Raw genomic sequence first — 27,897 nt, forward strand, 5'->3', positions numbered from 1 at the left:
TAATAAAGATGCATCAAAATTCTAATGAGGATTGTGGACATTGAAATTAATTGAGTCAGTTGTCATTTTATGGTTCTTCTGGTTAATGTAAAATCCATGTACGTACATTTCTCTAGAAATGTGGTGGCTTCAGAAATTCCTTTAGTGTTGATAAAATAATGACCTTGGGCTCATGCCGAGCCACTGAAAATTGACTAGTCTGTAACAAGTGCACGTTGTCGATAGAGGGAGAGCTACCGCCAACAGGAGTGGTTACTGAAGTTATGCAGTTGTGAGGGATACTCAGCTGACTGTTTCTTAACTGAAAAAGGTCATAACTCCTGGATCGTAGGTAGTTAGAGGCTAGTTGAGTCTCCTTCGACACCAGCTTAGACAGATCATCTCTCCAGACCTGCTTCAGTGTAAGACTCGAAGGTTCAGAGGTTTTCCGGACCCGTTAGACGGAGAGCTGGTCAGTAGTCAGCCCATGGTTTAGGGCGGGGCTGGCTATTGCGTAACAACAATATATATTATATACAGTATATATACAAAGTGATCAGCGAAAAAATTATACAAGAACTTCACATTGAGTCTTTCTTTATTGAACTCAAACATGGAATTTTTAACAACAGCCAGTCTGATTTTTATTTGTAGTTTAAAAAGCACCTATTCTTTTAATTTTAAGTATCACATCCTGATAAAAATAATTTGGGGTTCAAAATATTCTAAAATTATTCCTAATATTACTGTAGGACAATTGTACTGAAAAGACTGGCTGTTTGGAAGGTTTTCCAGGAGAAGATTTCTCGTCTCTGAAAACAATATAGCAGCACTACTTAAATTCTGACACAATGTTCTTTGGACAGATGACAAAAAAGGTGAGAGCAAAGAAAAAGAGCACTTCAGCAGAAACATCTCATACTAACTATCACCTACAGTGTTGGGAAGGTGATGATTTGAAATTGTTTATCTGCAGGCACAAGACTTAGATATCCTTTGTACACCAAAGTGTTTTAGTTAGTCCCTAATCCATCTGTCCAACAGCTGGGTCAGGTGATCGAAGGAACACAGCGGCTAATCTACAACAGAATGACTGGAGAAGAGTTCAGTTGTTGCAATGAACTAGTCAAAGCCCAGACATCAGCCTGATTTAAATGTTGTGGTGGGACCAACCACTGAATGGGGTTCTACAAGATATCCAGTTCACACACCTTTTCCAACTTGGTTTCATCTTTGTTTTATAAAAGTACAGGTGAGTCAATTATATGTTTTTCCACACCTATAGTTAGTTTCTAACAATGTTTGAAGCTGGTAAAGATTCAGTATGCATCTTTAATAGAAAATAGATTTTTTTACATATTTGTTAAAATGATCTTTGTAACAGTACAACATAAGACAGATCCTGTGTGAAAAAGATTGAGCTCCTCTGCCTTCTCCCAGTGTTTCCAGTACCAACGGCAAAATTACACCACTTAGTCAGACACAACCAATCAGAGACAGGAGGAGGGTCTTAGCGCTCTCAATCATGCTAGTTAGCATGACAACAAGTAATAATTTGGTGGTGTTTCTCCACCATTAGCACATGGAGCAGCATGTACACAGGGTTGATTGACAGCTTTAAGACCCTCCTCCTTGCTCTGAACAGTTGTTTTTAACCAGGAGTGGTGCATTTTGATCTTTTCACAGATTATCTGTCTCATATTATTTTGTCAAGACATGGTGTCAGTTGGAACAAATATGGAAAAAAATAAATTTTCATAAAAGTTACAAAAATAACCTGATGAGAGTTCACAGAGCATTAGCAGCTCTTTTCTTTGCTCTGTTTGCTGCTCCAGACTTCTTCTTGGCTCCAGGCTTCGCTAGATAATGGGAAGCTTTCTTCCCCAGACTCTTGGCTTTAGGCCCCAAACTAAAAGAAAGAAAGAAAAACGCGCACACACACATACATGCACACACACCCAGATATTGAGACAACTTAAGACGCTCCATATTCAATTCTCTGTAGGTGAAGGAAAATATGTAATCCCTTCCAGGATGTGATGTGGCTTACCTGTTCTTCCTCCGCATATCTCTGAGAGGACAGGCTTTCCGTTGGTGCTCCAGGCTGCCGCAGCTGAAGCAGCCGTTACCCCCATCACCTTGCCGACAGGGATGGTCCGGCAGAGCGCAGCGGCCACAGGACGTGCAGTGGCTCCAGGCTGATGTTGGAAAAGGTTTTTTTATTCTCAACATTCAGCACAAAAAACTAAACAATATTAAAATATCTAATGTCTTACATGGTTTCACACATTTCCCACATGCTGAGCAGTGCTTCCATTCACGGCCATCCTCAAATCACCAACAGAAAATAGCATTTATAGACTTTAAGAAACTATTGCAGTTTTAGAATACATTTATGAAGAACATGTGATACCTTGGATGGACAAAGATTGCATTTAGTGCAGTGTTTGTTCAGGGAGCACACATATCTCTGACACATGGAGCAAAATCTGCAGAAATAAATAAATTATGGGACAACTCTGTATTAAACACAAACTTTTGATACATTATTCTACATCATGTAAGATGATGTATAACAAATACAGTGGAAATCAGAAGTTTATGTACATTTTCTCAGTATTTGGAAGCATTGTCTTTGAACTACATGACTTGGATCAAGCATTTTTTGTTTCCTTGTAGATGTCTATACTGCATATAATTGGTTGAAGAGATGAACGTGGCTCCAGTCTTTCAAGCATCGGTGAATTGTTCCCATGGATGAACTGGACTAGTGCAGCTGTACTAACGCTATTCCTGATTTCTTTTTACCTTACCCATCGTGTCAAACCAGAATGCAGTGAGTTCCAGGTGTTGGGTTAGTTTCCAAAGTCATGACATCATCATTGTTCTTTCTCTTCATTGTTTGGAGAGATAGTAAGTATTCTGTATGTAAACTTCCAATTTTGAAAACATTAAAAAATAAATCTCTGAAATATTCTGTCTCTTATTGTTGAATTTAGCAAACAGAAATAGTTTTGGTAAGTGTATGTAAACGTCTTGTTTCAACGGCATATACAAAACAGAACTCTTTTGTATTAGGAGTCAATGACAAGTCAATACCTGTAGCCCTCCTCTCTGGGCAGAACAACGTGTTTGGGTAGAATATTAGTAAAGAGTCTGACAGGAGACTGCCTCCTGCCCGTCTTCCCGTGTTTATAGAGAGGATGGTTGTCATAGTCCACCTTGTTAAAAGTAAAAAATACAGTTAGAATCCAAAAAACTTTGATGAATGCCCCATCAGCATCTACTCTGCTCAGGATACCCTGAAACTCCAGATTACATCTAATCCAGCCAGTCTTTCTGGGTGTTTAACTTGTGACTTCTATTTCAATCATTTTGTTAAATGACAGATTAAAGCTGTCCAGCAACTACGACTTAAAACAATCATAGAGAGCTGTATACAAGAAGACCAATAGTAAAGTTCATGTGTGAAGAAGGAAAAATGACATTGTAACTTGCTTGTTACTTGGTCTATCTCTTGTTTATCAAACCATCTCTTCACTGTTCATGAAGAAACTGGTCCAAAGACACCCTTAATGACCAGTAACCCAGGTTGAACCAATCAAAAAGAAAAAAACTGGGGTTTAATTGATTTTGTATCATTTGTACCCTGTATTGACAGGGTATAAAGAAAGGGGTGCACCAATAAATCTGCCCTAATTTCTTTTATCAAAGTCTTTATATTGTTTTTTATGTAAACAACACAATCTAATAGCAAAGACACACTACAGAAATCCCTCCCATTACCCCGATACGTACCCGTTTTACGCTCATAAAACAACAAATGCAAGTTTCAGGTTTGTGCATAAATGATCAAGCCCAGATTTTAGCAAGGGTTTACTAGGGCTGCAGCCCAGGGCCCCGGTGCTTCAAGGGCCCTGAAAGGTGCTTTGTATTTTTGTGAATGAATAAGGTCAGAATGCCTTAATTTTATCACTGCCTAAGAGGATTTAGACTGTGTTGTTGAAAAACTGTCTGATCTGTTCTGACAAACGTCCATCATGAATGCTTGATTATTATTGGTCCAAATTCGACGCTTCTTACCAGTAGCAATTTTCTGGCCGATCACGATCTTTAAAAATCTGATTTGCTGAAATTTTTTTGTACGTGTGTGTGCAAAATATAGCAAAAAAGTTGTCAATCATGCAGTGACTGTTGTAAACCTTGCATAGAGAGATGACCTGTGGTTGGGACTGTCCATCAGCCTCTCATGGTGGACAGTGGCTGATTTTTGTGACCTTGTAGGTGGATAAGGTTTGTGGATAGGATCGGTTCCACAAGTAAGTCACAGCCAAGCGCTGACCACCCAAAGGGAAAGAAATATATGTAACTGTATAACCATGATTTAGTAGGGCCAACACCTTGGCTCAAGCCCAGGGGCCCAGACCCTCCTCAATTCAGCCCTGTAAATGATACAACCAATATCTGACCATTACACAAATATATCTGCTGAAAAACTTCAACATAAGATATAAATGGCTGCCAGATGTTTTAAAATTGACCAGATCTTCTGACTGCATAACTAATCTTCTCCAAGTGAATGTAACACATAACCTCCCTTGACTAGTGACCATTTACTAGAGGATGTGGATCCTTCCATCTACAAAGAATGAGTCTAAGAATGAATGAGTGGGGCGTGCTGTGGTGGCGCAGGGGGTTAGCACGCCCCACGTTTGGAGGCCTTAGTCCTCGACGCGGACGTCGCGGGTTCGACTCCCGGTCCCGATGACCTTTGCCGCATGTCTTCCCCCCTCTCCTTCCCTGTTTCCTGTCAGCCTACTGTAGAAAAAATACGAGCCACTAGCGCCGTAAAAACTCTTCGGAAAAAAAAATGGAAAAAAAAAAATAAAAATGAATGAGTAGAAAGCATAAAGCTGGATGGATGGTGACAGATGTACAGTTTGTCCAAATATTCCTGAGAAAGTGTCAAAAACAGACTACCAATATATATACCATATAGCTTTGGACAAGTCCAGAATGTGTAAAAGTGTGGCTGGTGTTTATTTGCATCGATCACATTTTGGATCCAAGTTCTTTCTACATGTACAATATGTCTTTGGACCAATGTACTACCTTAAATTGAACAATAACATGCCTCAGACATATTGAGGAAGAATTAATATTTCAAAAAACCTTTTGCCAAACTGAGTCTGACATGGATTCCTCCAAGTCCATCTGACATCTGTATTTCAGAGAATCCAAGTTGGTGTTATTGTTTGAAATGAGCAATGAATAAATTCTTAACGTTTATTCTAAACATTTTGTGTCAGACCTAGACTCCAGAATCTTATCCACAAGGGAAGTGAAAGGACCCAGAGGAAAGCACTCAGCTTGAGATCGCACAATGTCTCAAAAGCAAATGCCTGAAGAACTGTGATTTGTGGATATCAAATTTCTGTACCAGCTGTTCATGTAAGGCAAACTTCTTGTCTACATAGAGATCATATAATAAATGTTCCTTTTAGACACCAAGCATTGAAAGCTGTATCTCCTAAGAGGGGAGCAAGCGTGACGATTTGATACTGGAACAGATGATAATAACTGTACTTTTAAAGGACTTCAGTTCGTCTATTTTCAGGCAGTTCGTTTTTTTGTTTGAAATGAAAAATGAAAAAACAAAAATAGACTTGTTTTTTCGTATTTCATTTATAAAAAAAATCGGAAATCGGATAACGGCTCGGCTCAGTTTGTTATCCGAGTTCCCATTTAGTGCACAAAATTTAAATGGAAAAACAGATAACGAGCGCTCAATTTTGATTTTTATGATTTCATATTTGACAAGCGGTCTGACCCAGACGTTCTCTCTGACCGGCACACTTTGTACACTCGTATAAAGTGGCAATTAATACAAGTATAATTAATTTCATCATGATACCTTCACAGAGCTTATATTCTAACTTTGTTTTGTATTCCAAGCTAAAGTTGTGTTCAGGGTAAATGTGTGCTTTTAGATTTTTACTGCTAAAAACAATTTTAGAGAACACAATATAATTAATTTTGTAAGTCACAGGGCCCCATTTTTTTATTTTTATTTCTATGAACAAAATAAATAAATAAATGAATAAAAATGTGGAGGGCCCCCTGTTGGTCAGGGGCCCTTGGAATTGTCATAACTTTCCCCCCTTGTACAGCGCCCCTGTCATGAACAAATATTCCTATAATTTAAGTATATGAAAGATGAGGAGACAGTGAAGAAGATGATGTCAGGAGGAGGAAGAGGGTCACTGGGAGATTCTGGGAAACTGCATCCAAACCTGGAGCTGTGGCCTCTGCTCCTGAAGAGCCGCCTGTATGAAACAATAATAATAAAAAAGGTACACTCTGCACGTAAGAAGCCAATCAAAGGGAAGAATATATTTCACATACACACAAAAAAATATGAATTTACAAACTAAAAAACATTAATGAGGAAGGGATTACTAGTAAGTGGAATTAGAAGAAAACACTGAGCAGAATATCTTCAGAACTCTAGAGAAGAATAGTATATTTTGGTACACGTATCAAACGGTACAGATAGCCTACAAACACATTAAACTCTTCATATCACACTTTGAGCTGCTACAAATAGATAATAAGCAGAGGAAAACGACAGTGACTTGCCAAGATCAGGCTGCGGTTTGCGGGGAAAACACTCCACCCGCCGGCTGAGCCTGGAGCCGCCTGGCCCCGGTAGTGGAGCTACGCAGCTCCGAAAACGTCGGAGCACATTTCAAAAAAGCCTAATTTTGGATTCACTATGTGGATAGATGAAGCTATGAGGGCTATGAATAGCTAAGCTATTCTAGTGATAGGCCATCTGAAGCCAGGCTTCCAGGCGTCGCCGAGTAAAAAGGGGGCGTGTCAGATGAAGCCCCACTCCGATGCTTGTGTCGTCTTGCTGAAAATCACGCGACCCACTGCATTGTTGCTGAAATGTGCTACATTGAAATGGAGCCAACAAGAAGAAAAAAATCTGACATCTGGGAAGACTTCTAGATGATCACTCAAAAGATTCTTAAATAAAAATAATTAACCCCTTCATCTCCAAAATTCTCACCTTCTTTAAATTTCCACTATTTCTTTGTTCTGCAAAGATATCTCAGTCTTGCACAGCAGAAACAGACTAAAGCTGTTGGAAGAGTAAAATTCTGGCTGATTAGTAAAAATATAAGGGATCAGAGAGCCAATAGAAATCCAAGAAAAATAATTTTTGAAAAATTTTAGTTTTTCAGGATGCAAATCAAAACTCAAAGAATACTGTCTGCCCCAACAAGCACTGCACTCCAAACACACTAAAACAAATGTCTTTATTATCAAATCAGTTGATGACAAAAGAAAACAGCCGCTGGCAGTCAACATATACCAGGATTGGCTACAAATCATTTAATAACTAAAAAAGATTAGTTGAATAGAATTTAATTGACTCTCCTGTTATTAAACATGAGTTTGACAAAAACTTTGTGACAATATTGCATTTACTAATTTTTTTAAGTATGTCTATCTGAGTGACAGGCTGCCAGTTTCAACCACCGAGTAATGAACCTTTGGGTGAAGCAACGGGCTGGGAAGCTTCATTGCTTTACTTCATTTGGCCATCACTACTACTTTCTCGCCTAAAAACAACTTGTTGTGACATATTAATAGTGTTCTTACCTCTATCTACTGCTGCTGGTGGCACAGTGCAATGGAAGCCATCTTGCTGGTCCAGAGACCAGACAGGTATGGCTGCAGGTTGGTGTGGAAAGCCACGCCCCCGCACTCTGGCTTTTCAAAATAGAAACTCATTCTAACCATTTTTCTCGGTAGCTGGATGTCCAGTATTGTTTGTGTCTCACAGGAGCATTACTTAAACTGACTTGCGGTTGGCAGAAATTACTACAGTATATAGCCTGAAACAGGCTATATATATACAGTACAGACCAAAAGTTTGGACACACCTTTTAATTCAACGAGTTTCCTTTATTTTCATGACTATTGACATTGTGGATTCACACTGAAGGCATCAAAACTATGAATAACACATGTGGAAATATGCACTAAACAAAAAAGTGTAAAACAACTGAAAATACCCCTTATATTCTAGTTTCTTCAAAGTAGCAACCTTTTGCTGTGATTACTGCTTTGCACACACTCTGCATTTTCTGGATGAGCTTCAAGAGGTAGTCACCTGAAATGGTTTTCACTTCATAGGTGTGCCCTGTCAGGTTAATAAGTGGCATTTCTTGCCTTATAAATAGTCATGAAAATAAAGAAAACCCATTGAATTAGAAGGTGTGTCCAAACTTTTGGTCTGTACTGTATGTGTGCAGCCAGTACAATGTGTGAAAGCAGGACAGAGAACTTCTGGGTCAGATCACTTGTCAAAAATGAAATCATGAAAATCGAAATTCAGCGCTCGTTATCTGTTTTTTCCATTTCCATTTTGTGCACTAAATGGGAAATCAGAAAACGAGCTGTTATCTGTTTTCTGATTTTCTTTTGATAAACAAAAAACGAAAAAAACGAGTCTATTTTTGTTTTTCCATTTTTCATTTCAAACGAAAAAACGAACTGCCTGAAAATACATGGACCGACCTCCTGCACTGATTCCAGATTTTTACTGTGTGGATTACCACTGGGTTGGAAGTATAAGTTGAAACTGATTGTTTAAAAGGTAGCTGGGGGTAGAGAGAGAACTAGATGTAGTTGACTTTCTTTCCAAGGCCACCCGGTTGTAGCAGGAATGTCATTCTTTAACCAATACAGTAAGGTTCTAATGTTGGCGGCCCAGTAATAGTACATGAAGTTAGGGAATGACATGCCTCCAACACTATGGGGTAGTTGCAGCATCTTACTGAAATTTAATGGATTTCTATTATTTTTGAAAATCAGCAATTAGCTGATACTTACATGAGAAACCGATGTTATCTTCCCTCACAAAGGTCTGAAAATCAGCCACTGTCCTCTGTAGTGATGCCTGACTGACTGACCTGCCCACTAGGTCACGTCTGCAGAAGCATGGTTAACAATAACTGCCTCTCTATTGCCAACTTAGTAACTTTTCAACTCAGGCTTTTTAAATATTGGTGATCGGCCAGAAAATTGCAATTGGTGCAACCCCAGTTTATAGACATTTACTGTGTACAGTAGACTCCTGCCTATTTTAAGTTCAGTATTTGCAGGTTTCTCTGTGGAATGTGACTCCAGATTATTTGTGGAAGATTTCCAGAGTATTTCATAGAGTGTTCCTAAGATATATGAAAGAAAATGCAGCCCAAGAAGCTGAAATACCTGGGGGCAATGCTACATGACAATCTATTGGCTGCAATTTGCAGCCAAGCCAGGAGCGCCATTCAGTTTCCTTGGTGCCGATTGGCTGTAGATCCAGTAGCGGAGATAAGGAAAGCTGTACATGTTAGCTTCTGTGTTAGTGCTAAAATGATTTCCACTGTGCGTATTAATGCACATAGGTATATTTGGTGTCTAAATTAGTAAAATGGTAATTATGACTGGCTTTAGAAGGAGTCTGAAGTATTTGCATATATTGGCTATTCGCAGGCGGCTGTGGTCACTAAAGCCCATAAATACTGGGGGTCTGCTTTACTTCAGGTACAGAATAACATTAAAAACACAACTCCCGGGAATGAAAAGGTGTATTTTTCAATAAGCTGGTACCTGGTAGTCCAGCATGGTCAGTGCAGGGAGACACTCCAGGATGCGAGGCTCAAAGAAGTATGGAAAGATCCAAATGATGGGAATGTCAATGTTAGAGTCACCTGAACACATAGAGGTCAGAGTTCAACACAGGAGTTCCTGCATTTAAATCACATCAAATCTGGCAAACAACATCCATATCATTGTTGAATGACATTTCAAGGCATGAGGGGTTAAAGCAACTTTTCCTCTTTCTGTAGGCGTTAGATCAGAAATTAGTCTATATTCAGTAAACTAATGCTTGTAAAATTCACAAGATCATCCTCTCCATGAGATTGTCTTGGAAAAACTTAGTGTCTTCAGTCCGAGGATTCTTCAAAATCACTGTTACACAGATCACTACAGGAGATCTTTCCAGCCAACAGCCATCACTATCTAAAATAACTCTTTGAAGAATTTGAATTAATGATTTGCAACAATATTTAATCCCTTTGGAATCAATAATGTTTGTGAATTTTAAATATTCACAGAATTGTCATTTATTGATATCTCTGTGTTGTTTTGAGGAGGTTTGAAGCAAAAAAAAAAAAATCTGTCAGTAATACATGTGGCAAGGAACTAAAAACCTGCTAACCAGAGTTCCGCAGCTTCTTCCACGTTTGAGAAATCAAGGAGAAACTGTTGGCCAGAGGTTTGACCAGTCCGCCGAACGGAGGGTCTGCTACCATCACCGCCTGCTCCCCATCCGCCTCTGTCAGGAATGCATCCAAAACAGCTCTGGAGGCCTGAAAGGACAAAACTCCGTCAGTCAGAGCTGAAACTGCCTTAAGCTGGATCTGCAAACTCAACTCTTACCTCTCCGCCAAAGAAGTGGTGGTTAAACATGTTGTAGTGACAGAACTCGTCCTGACTGTAGAACTGAGCATATCTGAAACACACACAAATAGTTCTGATGTTTCATGGAACCCATCTAGGCTTGTCTGGGCCTGACTGTGTTCTAGAGAGTGCACACATAAAAACAGAACCACTGAATGTACCCAGGTAACCTGTGCTAGAGGTTGAAGCTTGAAACGACACAACCCACTCGGTGCACAGTTCTTTAGAGAAACGAGGTCCAGTGACCCAGGTAAGAGTTCTTTAAATTAAATTTATTTTTATTTTTTTAGAAGCAGCTTTTACTGTCTCCAATACTGAAGAGAAGATTAATGGTCAGCTTGAAACGAAAGGAAAAGAATAGGAGTAGTCTAGAGACTCTAGCATGATTAGACAAGTTTTATGAAACTTGAAGTGATTTACAGTCCCAGGAAAAAGAGTTTACAAACCAAGACCTTTTTATCATTTTTTCACATTAACAACTTCTGAATTTTGTTTATTTTTGCAGGATTTGACATGACAAACCAACACAATGTGACACAGAAGAATTACTTTTTACAGATCAAAATTAGCAACGTGTAGCGTGCATTGTTAATGAACCCCCTTTACTCTGATATCCCAAATAAAACCCTAGAGCAAATTATTGCTTTACAGTTCACCTATGTGTAATTTAACACAAGTATACTTTTTTCCCAAGAAGGTTACTCATTTTAAATTCCTGCGTACAATTGTGCATAACAGACTTCATTTCAAGTTCCATGCAGATTACAGATATGAAAAATCAAGATGACTCTCTTTTGAGAGAACTGAGAGCGTAACTGCAAGTAAACACACACTGACCTGGTTTGAGACTTGGAATAATATCTCAGATTTCAGAAATGACGTGAAGGAGCCCTGCATAAGAAAGCCACTCGGGTCTAGAAAGAGCATTCTCATCCCCTTTGCTCATTGTTTCAGTAGATAAAATCTGGTATAAGACTTCAAAGTATCACCAGCATGAAACAACTGTTATTAAAGCAATTTTATTCTACCAGCAGGAATGTTTTAAACAAGAAAATACTAACATATTAATATTAACATTAATATAATCAAAGTATGAATTTAACATTTTTGACATATTTTGGTTAATTTTCAATTAGCTGCAGTTCCTGAGAAATGGCTGAAAACAAAGCATTTGTCAGTAATGGACAGCCTGTTCAGGCAATTCAAGGTGAGCTTTTGGCTCCCTCTGCTGGCCTATCTGGGTTGCTGCAGGATGGAGTGAAGCTCGCAGGATGGAGCGAGCTTCACTCCATTGGACTCCACTGAACAGGCTGAATCAGCCTGTTCAGCCTTTTCCACGATCACCCAAACTACAGAGGAAAGCGGCCAAAGATGTCCAGCCTTCTCAGGTAAATATGTGGCTGAGTTCCTGCAGGCTCTAAGACCTGAGTCTTGATTTGAAGATCTGGTTGTTCAGTGGCACAAAAAGTGGGTATGCACTGTATGCAATGCATAGGGGACCTGCACTAGAGGGGGCGCCAAAACGATGTGGGGAAATTTTTTCTAGTCGCCATTTTCTGTATTTAACAGCGTTAAATAGGCTGTTCTAGAGGCTGTGGAAGTGGCTCTTTGGCTCACTCATATATTAAATGATAAAATATTGGCCTATTTTTTGTTTCATTCCTTTTTAATTGCTTTCAAGGATGCGATTTATTCACACATCAGGAAGGAACAAAAACATTAGGGAGGCAACATAACACACAGTAATTATTAATTACTGTATTTTTTAAGTGCATGAATAAGGGAGAGCTGTATGGACATATTAAACGTATGGAGGGAGGGGGAGTGGGGGGGCATGACATGTTCACATACACCTCAGATAGTATGCAGTTGCGCCCCTGGTTGTGTTGAAGGTTTATCAGCACCAACTCAAGCCGAAATAAGAAAAGCAAATTTTCCTCGGTCACGCTCTCAAAATAAAGTCCAAATTTACGTACAAAGCGAGTTAATTTATTGCATAGAGCCTTTCAAACAATATCTACAGCAAATTGCAGGGAGAGAAAATAAACATTAAATGCATGCAGTGTTTAGCAGAAATAGTTATTGTGATATTATCAATATCACAATAACCAATATCTATTGGCTGTGAGCACAAACAACAGTTCATTCACCTGGTCAAATACATGACCAGATAAGACAGAAGTTTAATATAGCGGATGTTTGATATTCATAGCGGTTAGGTGCCACAGCCATCATCTTCTACCTCATCTAGGGTCAAATAGTGGCATTATTTTTATGCTACATTTTGGCCTGATTTCCCCCTTATGACAATCTTAAGGATGACCGTACGACTCTTAAGATAATCTTAAGCAATATTCCTGCTATGTGTTGTGTGCTAAGAATTATGTGGTCCACTTGGAAGGACTGAGGGACCACTCCGATCTAAAATCAGGGATACTGGGCATGGTGGATTGTCTTGTCTGATTTTTCAGTTTGTCTTTGAGGACAAACATGAATGCAGCCCCTTGTATGTGACGTAACTGGTGAGAGGAACCTAAATACACATAAAACAAAACAACTGCTATGGCACACCAGAAAATCTGGTGGACATTTTGGATGTGTTTATATTTTTTAATTATAGTCCACATACTATCGCCATTTCTTCTTCTCAGTCGATCATGCTTGTTTACTCTGGACTCCGTTTGATTGCTCAAGTTTGGCAAGATTTTCAGTGTTGCATCTGAATGTTGGAGAGTGAAATCGGTTTGTGTGTAGTGTGTTGCTCCTGCAATGTGGCTGTACACCACACACACTGTATGACCAAAGCATTTATGCATCAGACTTTTTAATAACCATGTGTGTGGTCCCAGATTTTGAAAATCGGTTGACAATTTTAAAATCTTGAAGTGAACCAGGCATTAGCAGAGAATGCCAGTCTTCCCTCTCCCCAGCAACTTGAGAGGGAGTCCCAAGGTCAAAGTCTTCCAGCATGTCTTGGGTCTTTCCCTTGAATATCCTCCCCAGAATACCTCAGTAGTGAGGAATTCTCTAGTGAGAACACCTCACTAGAGATATGGAGATGTCTAGTGCACCATGCACTAGACATGGATTATCCCTCAAGTTGCTGGGGAGAGGGAAGACTGGCATTCTCTGCTAATGCCTGGTTCACTTCATGATTTTAAAATTGTAAACATATCAAAATATACCAGGTGTAAAACTAATAACCGACTGAGCTGACTTGTCTGCAGGAGCTGCTATCCCAATGTCTGGAGGAGCTAAAAGCTGAGAGAGCCAAGACGGACGCGCACATCCAGTCTCTTAAGAAACACAAAGCAGATCTCTCAGTGAGTATGGGACAGAACACTGGCAGAACTTAAACATATGATCTGCGTGCATTTCAACCGCAGAACTATAACATCTGTCTATAAGTCGTTTCCTCCCCTCTCCCCCATCAAGCGGACCACAGAGGTAATGAGACATCAGGTACAGGACCACTTCGAAAACATGCTGTGTGTCCTAAAGCAGGATGAGAAGGCTGTAGTCGACTCTCTGGATATGGAGCTGAAACGGACCAGAACCAGGCTGGACCAGATACTAAAGAACTGGGTGAACCATCAGGAGCAAGTCACAAAGAGCATTAGCATCATCCTGAGTGTGCTGAATAAGACCCTCACACCAAAGGAAAATAAGGTTTGACTCCAATTCTTTACAACATGGTGGTTTACCAGCAACAGCTAAAGGTACTCAACTGATGTCTTACTTCCGCATGTCCTTCTTCTCAAGGGTCAGTCAGAGATTGTCAGGTAAGTTAATCATCTTAATTTAGGTTTTACTTCATATCACTCATTGTGACTTTCCTCTGGGTAATCACACATCCAGTCCTAAAAGGCCCGACGCCGCAGAGAAGGTTATCAAACTTAATGACAAGAGATTTGAGAAGCTTCTGAAAACTCTTTCCTCCATCTTCAAAAACCTCAAGGCCCAACTACAGAGGAAGACTATGTTGTTAGGTATTTCAAAAAAGCTTCCTAGCCCATTCTGATGCAATTAGTTGAAAACAAATGGGAGAGTGACAGGGTTATAGGAACTTTAGTTCCATTATGCTTTCCTTCTTCCTTCCCCAGATTCATTGCCCATTGTGATTGACATGCAGACCTGCCACAGCCATATCACATTAACCTCAGAGGGGAGGGGCACTGCCTTGTCCGCCATTGATGTTTTATGATGCAGTCAGTATGGTTTTACTGCAAAGGTTTTCAGCAGCTTTGTCTCCAGTGTTTGACAGAGCTCATCACCAGTTCACGGAGCCATTGTTCCCAGCCACACGCTTCTTGAAATCAGCAGAGAACCAGAACTGCCCAAACTATCTAGAGCAGTGGTTCTTAACCTTGTTTGAGGTACCAAACCCACCAGTTTCATATGCACATTCACCGAACCCTTCTTTAGTGATAAATCAAATATGATTTTTTTCCAAATTCAAGACATAGGTATATGTTTATCAGATTCGCCATCTTTAACGCTGCTGGTTTTATGAGTGTTTCACCGATGTTGTGCGGCTTGCCCTGCTGTGCGATCAGGTAAGCAACTTCGTACGATGCCGTGAGGATCGGTTTGTTCATGGGTACAAATCCAAGAGCAGGCAGAGTGGCCCTTTCATCAAATCTTGCTCTTTTCACCTTGAATTCAGCGAGCGTTGTGTTCTTGTATTCCCCATCTCCATGCAGCTTCAAGAAGTGTTCCTTCAGTTTTGCCGGTGCGAGACTAGAGTTGCTCAACTTGACATTGCAAATCATGCAGATAGAATGCTGACTCCCATCACGTTCCGTGATACATGTGAATCCATGTTGTACATATTCGTCTGACCACTTTCTTTTTTTGCTCGACATAGTTAGTATGAATTAAAATATTAAGAAAGAAACCATACAACGTACGACTACGACAGTCACACGGTGACTACTGAGCACACTAAAGTCCCTGCAGCACTGATTGGCCAATTAATGTAACGTGATCATCTGCAGCAAGTGATGGCCAAGCGGGCGTGTCATCACGAATTTACATAATGAGTCGGGTGTGTCTTGACCTCTGTGGCGGAGGCTCCGCCGAACCCCTGAGACCGACTCACCGAACCCCTAGGGTTCGATCGAACCCTAGTTAAGAACCACTGATCTAGAGTTCTGTTATTCCCTTTAAACCTACAAATCCATTTGTTCCATAGAGGCATTGTGAATCGTCACTAGGATTCACCAATTAACAGTTTCAATGTCATTGATTAATAGAATCATGTTGCATGAGACCGGACCGGTCAGACCTGGCAGGCCCAAACGTGTTGTGAGGGTCTGCTGGGAACGTCTGGCGGAATCCCCTGTGAGACGGAGCTTTAACTCCCATCTCCGGCAAAACTTCGAACACGTCCCGGGGGAGGTGGGGGACATGGAGTCTGAGTGGACCGTGTTCCGTGCCTCCATTGTCGAGGCGGCCGATCGGAGCTGTGGCTGCAAGGTTGTCGGTGCCTGTCGCGGCAGCAACCCTCGAACCCGTTGGTGGACACCTTCGGTGAGGGATGCCGTCAGGCTGAAGAAGAAGTCCTATCTGGCCTTTTTGGCCTGTGGGATTCCGGAAGCAGCTGATGGGTACCGGCGGGTGAAGCGGAATGCGGCTCGAGTGGTTGCTGATGTAAAAACTCGGGCGTGGGAGGAGTTTTTGAGAGGCCATGGAGAAAGGCTTCTGTACGGCTTCAAGGCGATTCTGCTCCACCATCCGGCATCTCGGGGGGGGGGGCAGTACAGCACCAACACTGTTTATAGTGGGGATGGTGTGCTGCTGACCTCTACTTGGGACTTTGTGGGCCGGTGGGCCCACAAAGTCCTTGAAGACCTCCTCAATCCCACCAACATGCCTTCCATTGAGGAAGCTGAGCCTGGGGACTCTGGGTTGGGTTCTCCAATCTCTGGGGATGAGGTCGCCGAGATGGTTAAAAAGCTCCTCGGTGGCAAGGCCCCAGGGGTGGATGAGATCCGCCCGGAGTTCCTTAAGGCTCTGGATGTTGTAGGGTTGTGTTGGCTGATGCGACTCTGCAATATCGCATGGACATCGGGGGCAGTTCCCCTGGATTGGCAGACTGGGGTGGTGGTCCCCCTGTTCAAAAAGGGGGACCGGAGGGTGTGCTCCAATTATAGAGGGGTCACACTCTTAAGCCTCCCTGGCAAGGTCTATTCATCGGTCCTGGAGAGGAGGGTCCGTCGGATAGTCGAACCTCGGCTTCAGGAAGAGCAGTGTGGTTTTCGTCCTGGTCGTGGAACATTGGACCAGCTCTACACCCTCGGCAGGGTCCTGGATGGTGCATGGGAGTTCGCCCAAACGGCCTACATGTGTTTTGTGGACTTGGAGAAGGCGTTCGACCGTGTCCCTCGGATGTGGTCCTTTTGGCTTCATCAGGTCGTGATCCAGCCAAGGTGTTGAGGGGATCCGATTTGGTGGCCTTAGGATCTCATCTCTGCTTTTTGCAGACGATGTGGTCCTTCTGGCTTCATCGGGTCGTGATCTGCAGCTCTCGCTAGAGCGGTTCGCAGCCGAGTGTGAAGCGGCCGGGATGAGGATCAGTGCCTCCAAATCCGAGGCCATGGTCTTGAGCCGGAAAAGGGTAGAGTCCCTTCTCCGGGTCAAGGGGGGTGTCCTGCCCCAAGTGGAGGAGTTCAAGTATCTTGGGATCTTGTTCACGAAGGAGGGAAGAAGGGAGCGGGAGATCGACAGACAGATTGGTGCAGCGTCTGCCGTGAAGCGGGCGCTGTACCGGTCTGTTGTGGTCAAGAGATAGCTGAGCCAAAAAGCGAAGCTCTCGATTTACTGGTCGATCTACGTTCCCACCCTCATCTATGGTCATGAGGTTTGGGTCATGACCGAAAGAACGAGATCGCGGATACAAGCGGCCGAAATGGGTTTTCTCTGTAGGGTGGCTGGGCTCTCCCTTAGAGATAGGGTGAGAAGCTCAGTCATCCGGGAGGGACTCAGAGTAGAGCCGCTGCTCCTTCACATCGAGAGGAGCCAGTTGAGGTGGCTCGGGCATCTGGTCAGGATGCCTCCTGGACGCCTCCCTGGTGAGGTGTTCCGGGCACGTCCCACCGGGAGGAGGCCCCGGGGAAGACCCAGGACGCTGGAGGGACTATGTCTTTAGGCGCTTTGGGATTCCCCCGGAAGAGCTGGAAGAAGTGGCTGGGGAGAGGGAAGTCTGGGCCTCCCTTCTGAAGCTGCTACCCCCGCGACCCGACCCCGTATAAGCGGAAGAAGATGGATGGATGGATGGATGGATGGACAAACTTCAAGTGTTAATGCTGTTGTAATTACTTTTTTCATGCGTTTGTCAAACTTCTTTTGGGCATGGGGTTAGTGTTCTCAAAGATCTACACACAGTACCCAACAATACTCAAGACAAAAACTATTTTTAATAAAGATGTGTTTTTTTTAAAATGCTACTTGTTTGTTAATCCAGTCTTTTCTAAACATTCACACCCCTATCAGGCTGGCACACCTGTTTTGTGTATTTTATCCCATGCTTAGTGATGCTGGTTGGGCATGAAAGATAGACAGACATTTCAGATGCTGCCACCACAATGCTGCACCACTGTGAAGGCACTTTCTCATGGTGTTTTCTAGTTAGCAGCAGTGTCCACCCCTGGAAGTTCAGCTCAGGAGGTTTTATTTTGATGTCATCAATCCAGAGAATCATATAAACCTGGTTTCTAAGCTGCAGTTTGACAAACTCAGAGCGAGCTGCTGTGTGATGTAAAGTGAAGAACTTCTTCTTCTGAATGGTGGAGTGCATGAGCAATGCTTAACCATGGATAGTTTTATGTCCAGAGCTAAAGCTCTGTCTTAGGATTGTATCTTTGTCCTGTGTCTGACTAAGGCTAATCTACTCAGTTTGGTCAAACATCTAGCTCTATTGACAGTGCTTGTGGTTCCAAACTTGTTCTATGTTCCACTCCATCATGGTTGTATGTGGTCTTAGCACGATTTCTTTTTAAGAAACCAGTGCCACTGAAACATTTTCATATCCTCTCCAGATTTGAGTACTGCAAATTATTCCTTTAACTTTATTAGTTTCTTCACAATAGTAGTAAGACCTGGTTAAGATAAGTGTTAGATTCCAAATCACCTCCTGTGGACTCCAACAAAGCTATAGAAAATTATAAACACATTTATTTTACAATAAATCACAAAGCAAAGAGTAGAAAAAGTGATAGGTACAAGTACTGATGCATCATGGAACCAAGTTACAGACATTTTATACTTTTTATATATTATTTAATAGCATAACCCTAACCCATTTCCTAGAGGTTTTTGGCAAGATCACAAATATGTTTTCTTTTGTATTGAATGGTCTAAATAATTTCCACCAGGGGTCACAATAACACAATATTTTCCCACCTTTCACTGGGGTTTCTTAAAATGAGACGGAGAATCTGAATAACTGAACTTATGAACAGGAAGGTTTATATAATAGTGGCCACAGATGTTGGCTGGTAGTGGTTAAGTTTGTCTATTGAGTTTTGAAGCCTACATTGTTATTATAATTGACATTTTCTGTTCCTCAATGAATTATTGAAATACATTTATTGTCCAGTACTAAAATATAATATATTCCAAGAGAAAACTTGAAATGTGAATGACTCTCAAAGCAGCCTATTCCAACAGTAAAGCATAGGAGAGTTAATGACTTGGGCTTCTGGTGCAGCAATAAGATATAGGGAGCTTGCTCCCATTGAAAAAATACTGGAAAAAATGAACAAATAAAGAATACAGTCAAACTTACCTGAAATCAATGTCCAGCAACAAAGTCTTCATTGGCTCCAGGTTTCTCAGCTTGATCAGTTCCTGTAGTCTGGCACAAACCACCAAAACTTATTAACAATGTAAGATTAAGATGTGCATAGTCAAAGTTTTGTAGCATATACGGTGTCCCAGAATGATCAAAAAACCCAGTAAAAGTCACAACAGAAGTTGTGGCATTCATCGTTTTATTGTGGTTTTTACATTTTGCTGACCCTCCTATCCCACCGTAGATATCACAGTTAAACTGATACTAATTTTTACAATGTCAATATATGAGTTATGACATATGATCAATCAAATCAATCAATCAATATGACATATATGACATATGATGTCATAACTCATGGCATCATGAGTTATGACGGTAACATGCTCATAACCACCTTGTTTAATTTGTAATGAAAACAAGATAGGATCATGAATGGAACCTTTCGGAACTCCTGACTCCCTGTTAATTCACAGCCTGTGAAGGAAAACTCGGAATCTTGAGTCATTTTGTGATTTCAATAAAATGACTCAGAGAAAAAGTGTGTCTGCCTAATGTGGTGAGACCCTTAAATGTAATCTGTCTCACCTAGGTGTCCCCACACACAGAACCTTTTTATATCCCAGACCAACTAAAGTATCCAGCAGGAAGTGTGCACTGCGATCGGTGAACAGGTACTGGGCGTTGCTCTTCTTATTGTCTAGCGGACGCAGCAGGATGCTGGGCCTCCTCAGCTGGGCCGCGGTGACCGCTGTGGTCCTGTGGGCAGAGTGAGCGCTGTGCTCTGCAGGCAGGAGAAGGATCTGACAATCCTCACAGAACTTCTTCTCAATAAATGGGAGCGAAGCAAACTGCACAAACCTGAGGAGATAAGTTTTCAGTTAATATTCTCATTCATTTGTTTATTCATAAAGAATCAGAGACAAGACCAGTTCGGAGTCCTATAGCACAACTCTTACCTGCTACAACATTCCTGCTGAGTGAACCGAGGCCTCTTTGACAGCATCTCTGCTTCTCTGGCCAGCATCCTGGCTTTTGACACCTTTAATGGAAACGTATCAAAGTCATTTACCTGCAACACTTAATATCCAAACATTACAAGTAACTTTTACATACCTTTTCATCTTCCCACTGAAAAAAGCCGCAGTCTTTCCTGTCTCGACAGGCTGAGCACGCATAAAACCGCCTGCCCTTATTGCCTCCATTGTCAACCTTCTCAAAAAGTAAAGTAGGACCTGTTGAAACACAGGATGTGATGTCACTATCATTTTATCTTTTAGGTACCTGGCTAATGTTACTAGTGGAAAATCAGGCAGAGAGGGTATTAGCCTACCAATGCATGCACCACCAGTAAAGTCAATACCATTGTCATCATTCTGTTGAGAACCCCCCTCTAACCCCCTCCCCCACCTCTCAGCAGGCAGAACGACACAAGTTGTTCAGGGTAACTAAAGCTGTACAAGTTAATGATGCAAATCATTCTGTTCACTGTGATAAATGCAGAATAAGGTGTTTACGCAAATTAAGAGTGAAGGTCATGCAGAGAAACCAATCAGATAGAAACAGGAATCTAAACCAGTTAAAGTTCTGCAGATTATCAGTGATCAAAAATCATTCGCTAAAGAAAACAAGCAGATCACGGAACAGCATCTTTAAGTATTCTAGATGTTCATCTTGAGAAATAAGCCTAGCCTCTTTAAAGTTCACTGATTTCAACGCGTTTTTAAAACATAAACACAAATCCTGAGTTTAGCATAAGTTCATCTCTCAGAGCTAATTATTTAACATTAAATTTAACAGGTATACAGTTTTTGAAACGACTAAGTTTGCTGTTGTGTTGCAGCTATCCGCTCACCATGCGGACAACGTGGCGCTGTTTTTCCCTCCTCTGGAAGAATAACTTCTATTCCAAAGCTGTCGATATTTGCCTCGGTAATCTCCATGTCTGAGTTGGAGATCCGGTTACTGGCTTCTCTCCAGAACTTCAAATACAACAGCGACTTCAAAAAATACCAGAATCATGCTGTTTTAAGTCGCGCCCATTTTACGTCCCTCCTGTCGGAGACGTCATTGGAGCGACACGTTAATTTGTCCGCCATATTGGAAAGGGAGACAGAGATAATCTAACCATTAAAAACTGAGGTTTTTGATATCAGTTTCAATATATTAGCACTTTATGTCGGTCCAGTTTTCCTGTTTCTTCCAGAGAATTTCACAAGATAATTCATGCTATTCCCAGAGTTAACTCAAATAATAAAATAAATCACATGAATGATCTTACAAAAACACTCCCTCTCACATTGGAGGGAATTAAACTAACAGATAAAAAGTGAAACAACAAAACACTTACCACTTACATCAGTGCTGTCATAGAAAGGACAGTGTTGTACCTAAAGGTAAGTTTTAATGGAGAGGTCAAACTGAAAGCATGAACTGGAGAAAGGCCTGGCTCTTTCTTCATAAATACTGAGCAGACAAATTTCTGAGCACCAGATTGTTCACTGAACACCACTGGGACAGGTTTGGGATCTCCTCTCTGTACAGGGTCTCATCATTGTTTGTTATCAGACCCACTACGGTGGTATCATTTGCAAACTTTATAACCCTGTTGGAGAAGTGGATGGCTAGACAGTCATGGGTGAACAATGTAAAAAGAACCAGACTAAGTACACAGCCCTGCAGTGTGCCTGAATTGAGGACCAGGGTGGATGATGTTCTGTCCCCTATTCTCACCACCTGAGGTCGGTTGGTGAGAAAGGCACATATATGTTGAAAGTCCCAGATCGTGGAGCTTCACTATTAGCTTCTCCGGGATGATGGTGTTAAATGGTGAATTGAAGTCAACGAATAGCATCCTAACATAAGTGTCAGGATGCTGCAAATGTGTAATGACTGTATGTAATACGATGGAGACAGCAACCTCTGTGGACCGGCTCCTCCTATAGGTTTGATTTGCCTATAGGAGGAGCCGGTCCACAGAGGTTGATTTGCCTATAAGCCTGTGATCATCATACAGCCTATAAGCCTGTATGATGTGTTTTAAGATGAGCCTCTCAAAGCACTTCATAATGACTTGGTTAGTGCAACTGGACAGTAGTCAGTTAAGCCAGTCACAGCAGATTATTTTGGGTTAGGGTTAACCCTAACCCTAACCCTATGATGCAAAAACAGATAAATAACTAATTAAATTAAATATGAATATGAAAAAAAAACATATGTATGCATGTGCAGAGTAACAGGTGGATAAAGTGGCTGTGTTATGTCAGAGTCAGCTAACTATTTATGGGTCTAATGGCTGAGGGAAAGAAAACTGTTAATTTGTACATTAAATCTTTGCTTTTGTTGTACTGCTCCATATTATTCTTTTTGTTTCTTATAACATATGTCAATAAAGATAAAATAAAATAAATAGATAGTGTGAACTAGGAAGATAGTGCAAAATTGGTTTTAAATGGAATTGCTCTCTCTTTATAACATTCATAAATGTTTGTCTTCCCCATGATGTAAAGACAGTTTTCATCATTAGCTGTTGATTGGTCCTAATAGGGATCTTTGACATAAAAACTTGGTTGTAATGCAGGTATTAATATAAAGTTCTGACAAAAATAACATACAATTATTATGAAAGAAATATGGACGAGATTTGAGCATTTTTGACATTTTTCTATTTGTATGAGTGTTATGTGATAGATAAATCTCCAAAATTTATATGAAACTACAAAGACAATAACTTGATACGCTGTGGTTTAAGTAGAGGAACACAATGGTTTGCTAAAAGATACAAAATGGAAAGACAAAGGACAAAATATTAACATGTGTGCAAAGACTTTGATGGATGGATGGATGGATGGATGGATGGATGGATGGAAACACACAATATAAAACACAAAGGAATCTGAAATAAATCCCTCATAAGAAAACTACATCAAAATTAAAAAACTAAAAAGTTTTCACCCCCTTAGATGTTTTACCCTTTTGTACAATTTAACCAGAATCAACTAAATTTGTTGGACTTTTTTTTTTTTTTTTTTACAAAAAAACGTCGTGAGACTGCTAGCACCAATTGGTTGTACCTCAATTGAATTAGGTGAGACAAAAGGGGTAAACATTTATGTAATCACTTATTTTTGTTACATACATTTATTTAACTGTGTCTCATTATGTTGTTGAAGTCAGTTTTTATTTGACATTAATGGATTTTTTTGTAATTTTTTTTTCTCTTTTAAAAAAAATCCCTATTTTGTTGACCGCAATTGTTTTGTAAAATTAATTTTAAAAATGGAGGTTGCAGAATAGTTTGGCGCCCATTTGCAGCAGACACTGGGCAGCAGCCTGCAGAGGCAAATCAAAATGCAATCCAGTTCAAATAAAGTAACATAAAAACAAATGTCTCGATGAAATGAAATAAACCCTTTTTATTTGTTATGGACTACATCTCCCATGTGTTCTCGCGCCAGCAGCAGAGTGGCGCTGGATCCTCTGTCAGACCGCTTTCTGTTACCCAACACTAAACCGGAAGCTTGGTGACATGTCCCCTCCAAAATAAAAACTAGAAGCTGACTGATGAACGGTTGGAGGAAAAAGAGCACAAAAACAAAAGTTAGGTAAGTATGGAGGACCAAAACTGACATACTAAAAATAATAGCAGAAATAACACAATAAATAAATCAATCAATACACATAAAATACACAGATTAATCTAAAAAAGAAAAACTTTAACTCAATAATTTTATTCATTTGAATTTTTTCGAGCTTTGTTACAACAAATTGTATTTTTGAGCAAATAATTACTGTTTTGAATAAAAGTTATATTGCAGTAAATGTAAAAACTATTAGTCCGGTTTATTCTGAGAATAGATAGATAGATAGATAGATAGATAGATAGATAGATAGATAGATAGATAGATAGATAGATAGATAGATTAATCTGAAAGGTCATAGCGGAAGCGACTATATCGATGACAGTCTAACTTGACTCCAGCGGCGCTGCTCCACGGTGTTCCCACACCCAGCCTGCGCCTTGTGCTGAGCGCGGGGGGGAACCGGAGCCGCTCCGCAGTGGATCCCACGCAGGACATTGTGTTGTTGATGCGGCTGTTTGTGGAGGTCTGAGCGGCCTCAACAGGCGGGGACAGCCCGGAGTCATCCCCCTCTCGTCCTCATCACTGTCTAAGGCTGCTGCTGCTGCTGCTGGCATCATCCATGTAGGGTCATTGTGGACGGGGAGTTGTTTACTAAGCATCATCTGATTGAAGAAAACATCTGACTGCTATCATGAGCAGCACTGGTAAGAAAGACATTGCTAAAGGGTTTGACTGCAGGTAGAATGAAGGGAAATTCAGTGCTATTTCGACTAGATCTTGTGTAGTGTTGATCAGTCTGTTGCTCTGTCATTGTTTAAGCTGTTTTTCGTTTCTTGAGTAAACATTTTGTCACATTTATGCACATACATATTGTTTGTTAATCACAGTTCTTTGGCAAATAAAATCATGTTTGCTAATTATAGCGGATGGGGTGCACAGAGACCTTTTTCTAATGGGACACTGCAGTCACTCCTTGTTCAGACTGAACCCGGCAGGTCGCTGTCCTGGTGGGCTGCTGCTGCCACAGCTGGTTTTGTCTCTGTGGATCCTAATGGGACAAATAAAGGGAACCTTTATCTAAACCCTGCCCCAGTGCAGTTTTGAAAGAGCACAGTAATAAAAATGCACGTTTTAGTCAATGCTGCAAGTTCCACAACATACACACACGACAAGAAAAAAAATCTACGCATTTTGTCACATTAGAACCACAAATGTTGGTATATTTGATTGTATTTTATTTGACAGACAAACACAAAGTCTTGCAAAAGTAAGGTGGGAGGAAGAGGGTTTTTGTCAGTAAAATTTGAAAAGTGCAGCATTCATATGTGTTCCTTTTATCTGGCACTCCTAAATAAAATCCATCCTATCCAGTTACATTTACAAGTCTGAGAATGACCAAACACACAGAGTTGACTCTGTGTGGAGTATATTGACCTCAATCTGGTTGTTTTGGGATCAATTCTCAGTCTTGGGCCACTTGCTACATGTTTTCCCCTTTTCCTGTTATTCTACTGTTCATTAATGGCCACTAGTGGCAAAAAAAAGAAAATTCAAAATGGAGATCACATCTATCCATTTTAGCTTCCCTTTATTGGCTCCTTGTTTAATCCAGAATCGAATTTCAAAGTCTTCTTCTCATATATAAAAAACATAATAATCAAGCTCTGTTATCGATCAGATTGTTCCAGATCTTCCTAGCACTTTGCACTCAGACTTCATGTTTACTGGTGGCTCCTGGAGTTTCTCAAAGTAGAATGGCTCCCAGTTATAGTCCATGAGGCAGATACCCTGTCTACATTCCTTCGTTATAAAGCCTATACTGTCTTAGGTAAACTGTCTCTGTAGTTATGGTACAGGAGGACATGATGGTCACTTTTCCTCACTTTGCTACTTTCTCCTACTGCTCTCCAGTCTTGCATTATTAGCTGTTATTCCAGCTTTTAACTTCATGTTCTGTGTTTTTTCTCTTCATTGAAGCTACAGTGTTTAGTTGTGACTCCTTTCTGGGTTAACATAGAAAGTACTCCTGAATCAGTGGCTTTGTTTTTATTGTGTGCCTGCTTTGTCTCTTCTCCACATTCTACATGAGGGAATGCTACAAAGTTAACAGCTCAATGTAATTTACTGTCCACTGTCCCAGAAGAGCTGCAAGTCAGTGACTTAACGCAGTTTGCTGGGGTTTTTTAGACAGAAAAGCTGGAATAAAAAACTGAAATTGAATACAATGTTTCACAACAATAAAACTGGAATATATATACTGTATATATATATATATATATATATATATATATATATATATATATATATATATATTACTGCTGTAAAGCAGAGATTGATGTTCTGCAAGAACTTGATTGAATATACTGTATGTGCACACCAGAGTTTCCAAAGATTTAGTTGGAAATATTATAAAAACAATGTACAATGTACAATTCTACATCACTATTAAATATTACTGTGTTTTTCTATTTACATTAAATCAAAATAAAATACTGACAAAATTTAGCAAGTGTAAATAATTTTGCAAGGAAAGATTTGTTGTTCTGGCCAGAAAGCAGATATAAAAACCGACCTTTGTGCTTGTTGCTGGGAGCTCAGCAGTTGATGCTGACAGATAAAGGGATTCTCATAACTCTTGAAAAGAGAGACATTAATAAAACAAGTAAATAAAACTGAGTGAAATGGCTAAATTTAGTCCTTCAGCTCTATGGGAGCCCAGAAGCGGGACACTGATTTGACCTGCATGCATGTAGTGACAGTGGAGAGGAAAACCTCTAGCTCAGTACAAGCAGCCATCTGCCACATATTCCCACAGTCTTGAGAAGACAGAGCAGAATACACAAAAAAAGACAAACTGATATAGGATTACTACTGTATCTATATTTATGAAAACTAAAAAGGTGACGTCAGGGAGGGAGAACGTTTCATTGTCGGCAGCATTTTCTCAGCCAATGTCCTCCAGGAAGGTCTCATAGCCAAACTAGGGATGCACCGATCCACTTTTTTTTACTACCGATATTAATACTGATATCTGCAACAATTCACAAGCTTGATCAAACATGTAAAAACAACAACTTTAATTTGTACATCAAGTCAAGTCAATGTACAGTGAATAATAAATAAACTGAATCTGACTAAAACAATAAGTTGACTACTTTGGTGAAACATGTCAAAATAAACTTTAAAAAATATTCTGTCAAATGGTTCAGAAAGTTCAATTAGGAATTCTAAAAAATTATGTAAAATAAATAATAAAGTATGATTTCGTTCAGAGCACAAAACATAGAATTAGACTGGATAGATCTGCCTGTATGGATAGGGCACATTGTCACCGATAACCGATCTAGAATATTTTTCAATATTGGCGCCAATATAGATGTTAATATTGGATAGGATCATCTCTAAGCCAGACAGAATGACAGACTGGTCTAGCATCGAGAGAAAAAACCTGAGAAAACGCAAAATGTTACCAATTGAAATAACAGCAAATAAAGCAAATTGGAGAGTAGTAGAAGTAGAAAGTGAGGACAAGTTGTCTGCTCCTACAGCTGCAAAACTACAGCGACATTTCAGGATAAACTTACCCATTAGCCTGAGGCATGAGAGACAGAGCCTCTTGTGTGGTTTTTGGGCACAACTTTTTAATTCAGCTTTCCATATTGTTTCCAGAGAGGTCTCATCCTGACAAACCTTTTCAAACATGTCAAATATTTTTTCAGATTTGGGCATTTAAAAGGTTTTTGTTTTTAATAGCTTCACTGAACACACTGAGCTCCTTGTGGTTGTGCTCATCTTTTCTCAACTTTGTGGGTATATTTTTCTAGTTTCAAGACTTGATAAGAAATCAGGGAGTTTTACTGTCATATCAAATAAAAGATGCTTTATTTAGAGAGGATGAGGCCATGTTCAGATGAATCTTGGTTGTGGATTTTACAAGAATTGTTCCATAACTTTTAGTTGATTCACTAATAAACATAATGAGTTAATAAGCTGATACTACCTGACTGTTGATTT

The 27,897-nt window shown here is 40.4% G+C and overlaps 2 protein-coding genes across 4 annotated transcripts in view; one reads left to right on the top strand and one right to left on the bottom strand.

The window, feature by feature from the left end:
• Nucleotides 1–559: 559 nt before the first annotated feature.
• Nucleotides 560–21,360, bottom strand: zcchc4 (zinc finger, CCHC domain containing 4). 3 transcript variants are annotated; one of them, XM_032583742.1, is made up of 14 exons: nucleotides 21,156–21,360; nucleotides 20,417–20,535; nucleotides 20,260–20,342; nucleotides 19,889–20,161; nucleotides 19,295–19,363; nucleotides 10,486–10,558; nucleotides 10,265–10,415; nucleotides 9,652–9,752; nucleotides 6,273–6,305; nucleotides 3,079–3,200; nucleotides 2,393–2,468; nucleotides 2,256–2,307; nucleotides 2,030–2,177; nucleotides 560–1,888 (listed from the first exon to the last, which is right to left on the bottom strand). In XM_032583742.1, the coding sequence occupies exons 1-14, from the start codon at nucleotides 21,241–21,243 to the stop codon at nucleotides 1,768–1,770; spliced, it is 1,509 nt and encodes a 502-aa protein (XP_032439633.1). In that variant the 5' UTR covers nucleotides 21,244–21,360; the 3' UTR covers nucleotides 560–1,767. The 3 variants fall into 3 exon arrangements, with proteins under 3 accessions (XP_032439633.1, XP_032439634.1, XP_032439635.1); XM_032583743.1 differs by lacking the exon at nucleotides 6,273–6,305 and having other exon boundaries at nucleotides 21,156–21,359; XM_032583744.1 differs by lacking the exon at nucleotides 21,156–21,360 and having other exon boundaries at nucleotides 19,889–20,084; nucleotides 20,417–20,533.
• Nucleotides 21,361–24,274: 2,914 nt separating this feature from the next.
• The window catches only part of ablim2 (actin binding LIM protein family, member 2), a 133,337-nt gene continuing 129,714 nt past the window's right edge, over nucleotides 24,275–27,897 (top strand). Inside the window, exon 1 of the mRNA XM_032583209.1 lies at nucleotides 24,275–24,587. Coding sequence (XP_032439100.1) covers nucleotides 24,575–24,587 — 13 coding nt within the window. The 5' untranslated portion in view covers nucleotides 24,275–24,574. The remainder of the gene's footprint in view (nucleotides 24,588–27,897) is intronic.

Source organism: Xiphophorus hellerii, chromosome 14 (genome assembly GCF_003331165.1).
Source record: "Xiphophorus hellerii strain 12219 chromosome 14, Xiphophorus_hellerii-4.1, whole genome shotgun sequence".
Taxonomy (NCBI): Eukaryota; Metazoa; Chordata; class Actinopteri; order Cyprinodontiformes; family Poeciliidae; genus Xiphophorus; species Xiphophorus hellerii.

Bases quoted from the DNA above. Each gene is read 5' to 3' on its own strand.
- zcchc4 (XM_032583742.1), bottom strand. From the start codon at position 21,243: ATGGAGATTACCGAGGCAAATATCGACAGCTTTGGAATAGAAGTTATT. The intron at 6,306-9,651 runs GTACCAGCTTAT...TGTTTCATACAG, and splicing joins TGACCATGCTGGACTACCAG to GCGGCTCTTCAGGAGCAGAG. The intron at 2,469-3,078 runs GTATTGACTTGT...TTATTTCTGCAG, and splicing joins CCCAGAGAGGAGGGCTACAG to ATTTTGCTCCATGTGTCAGA.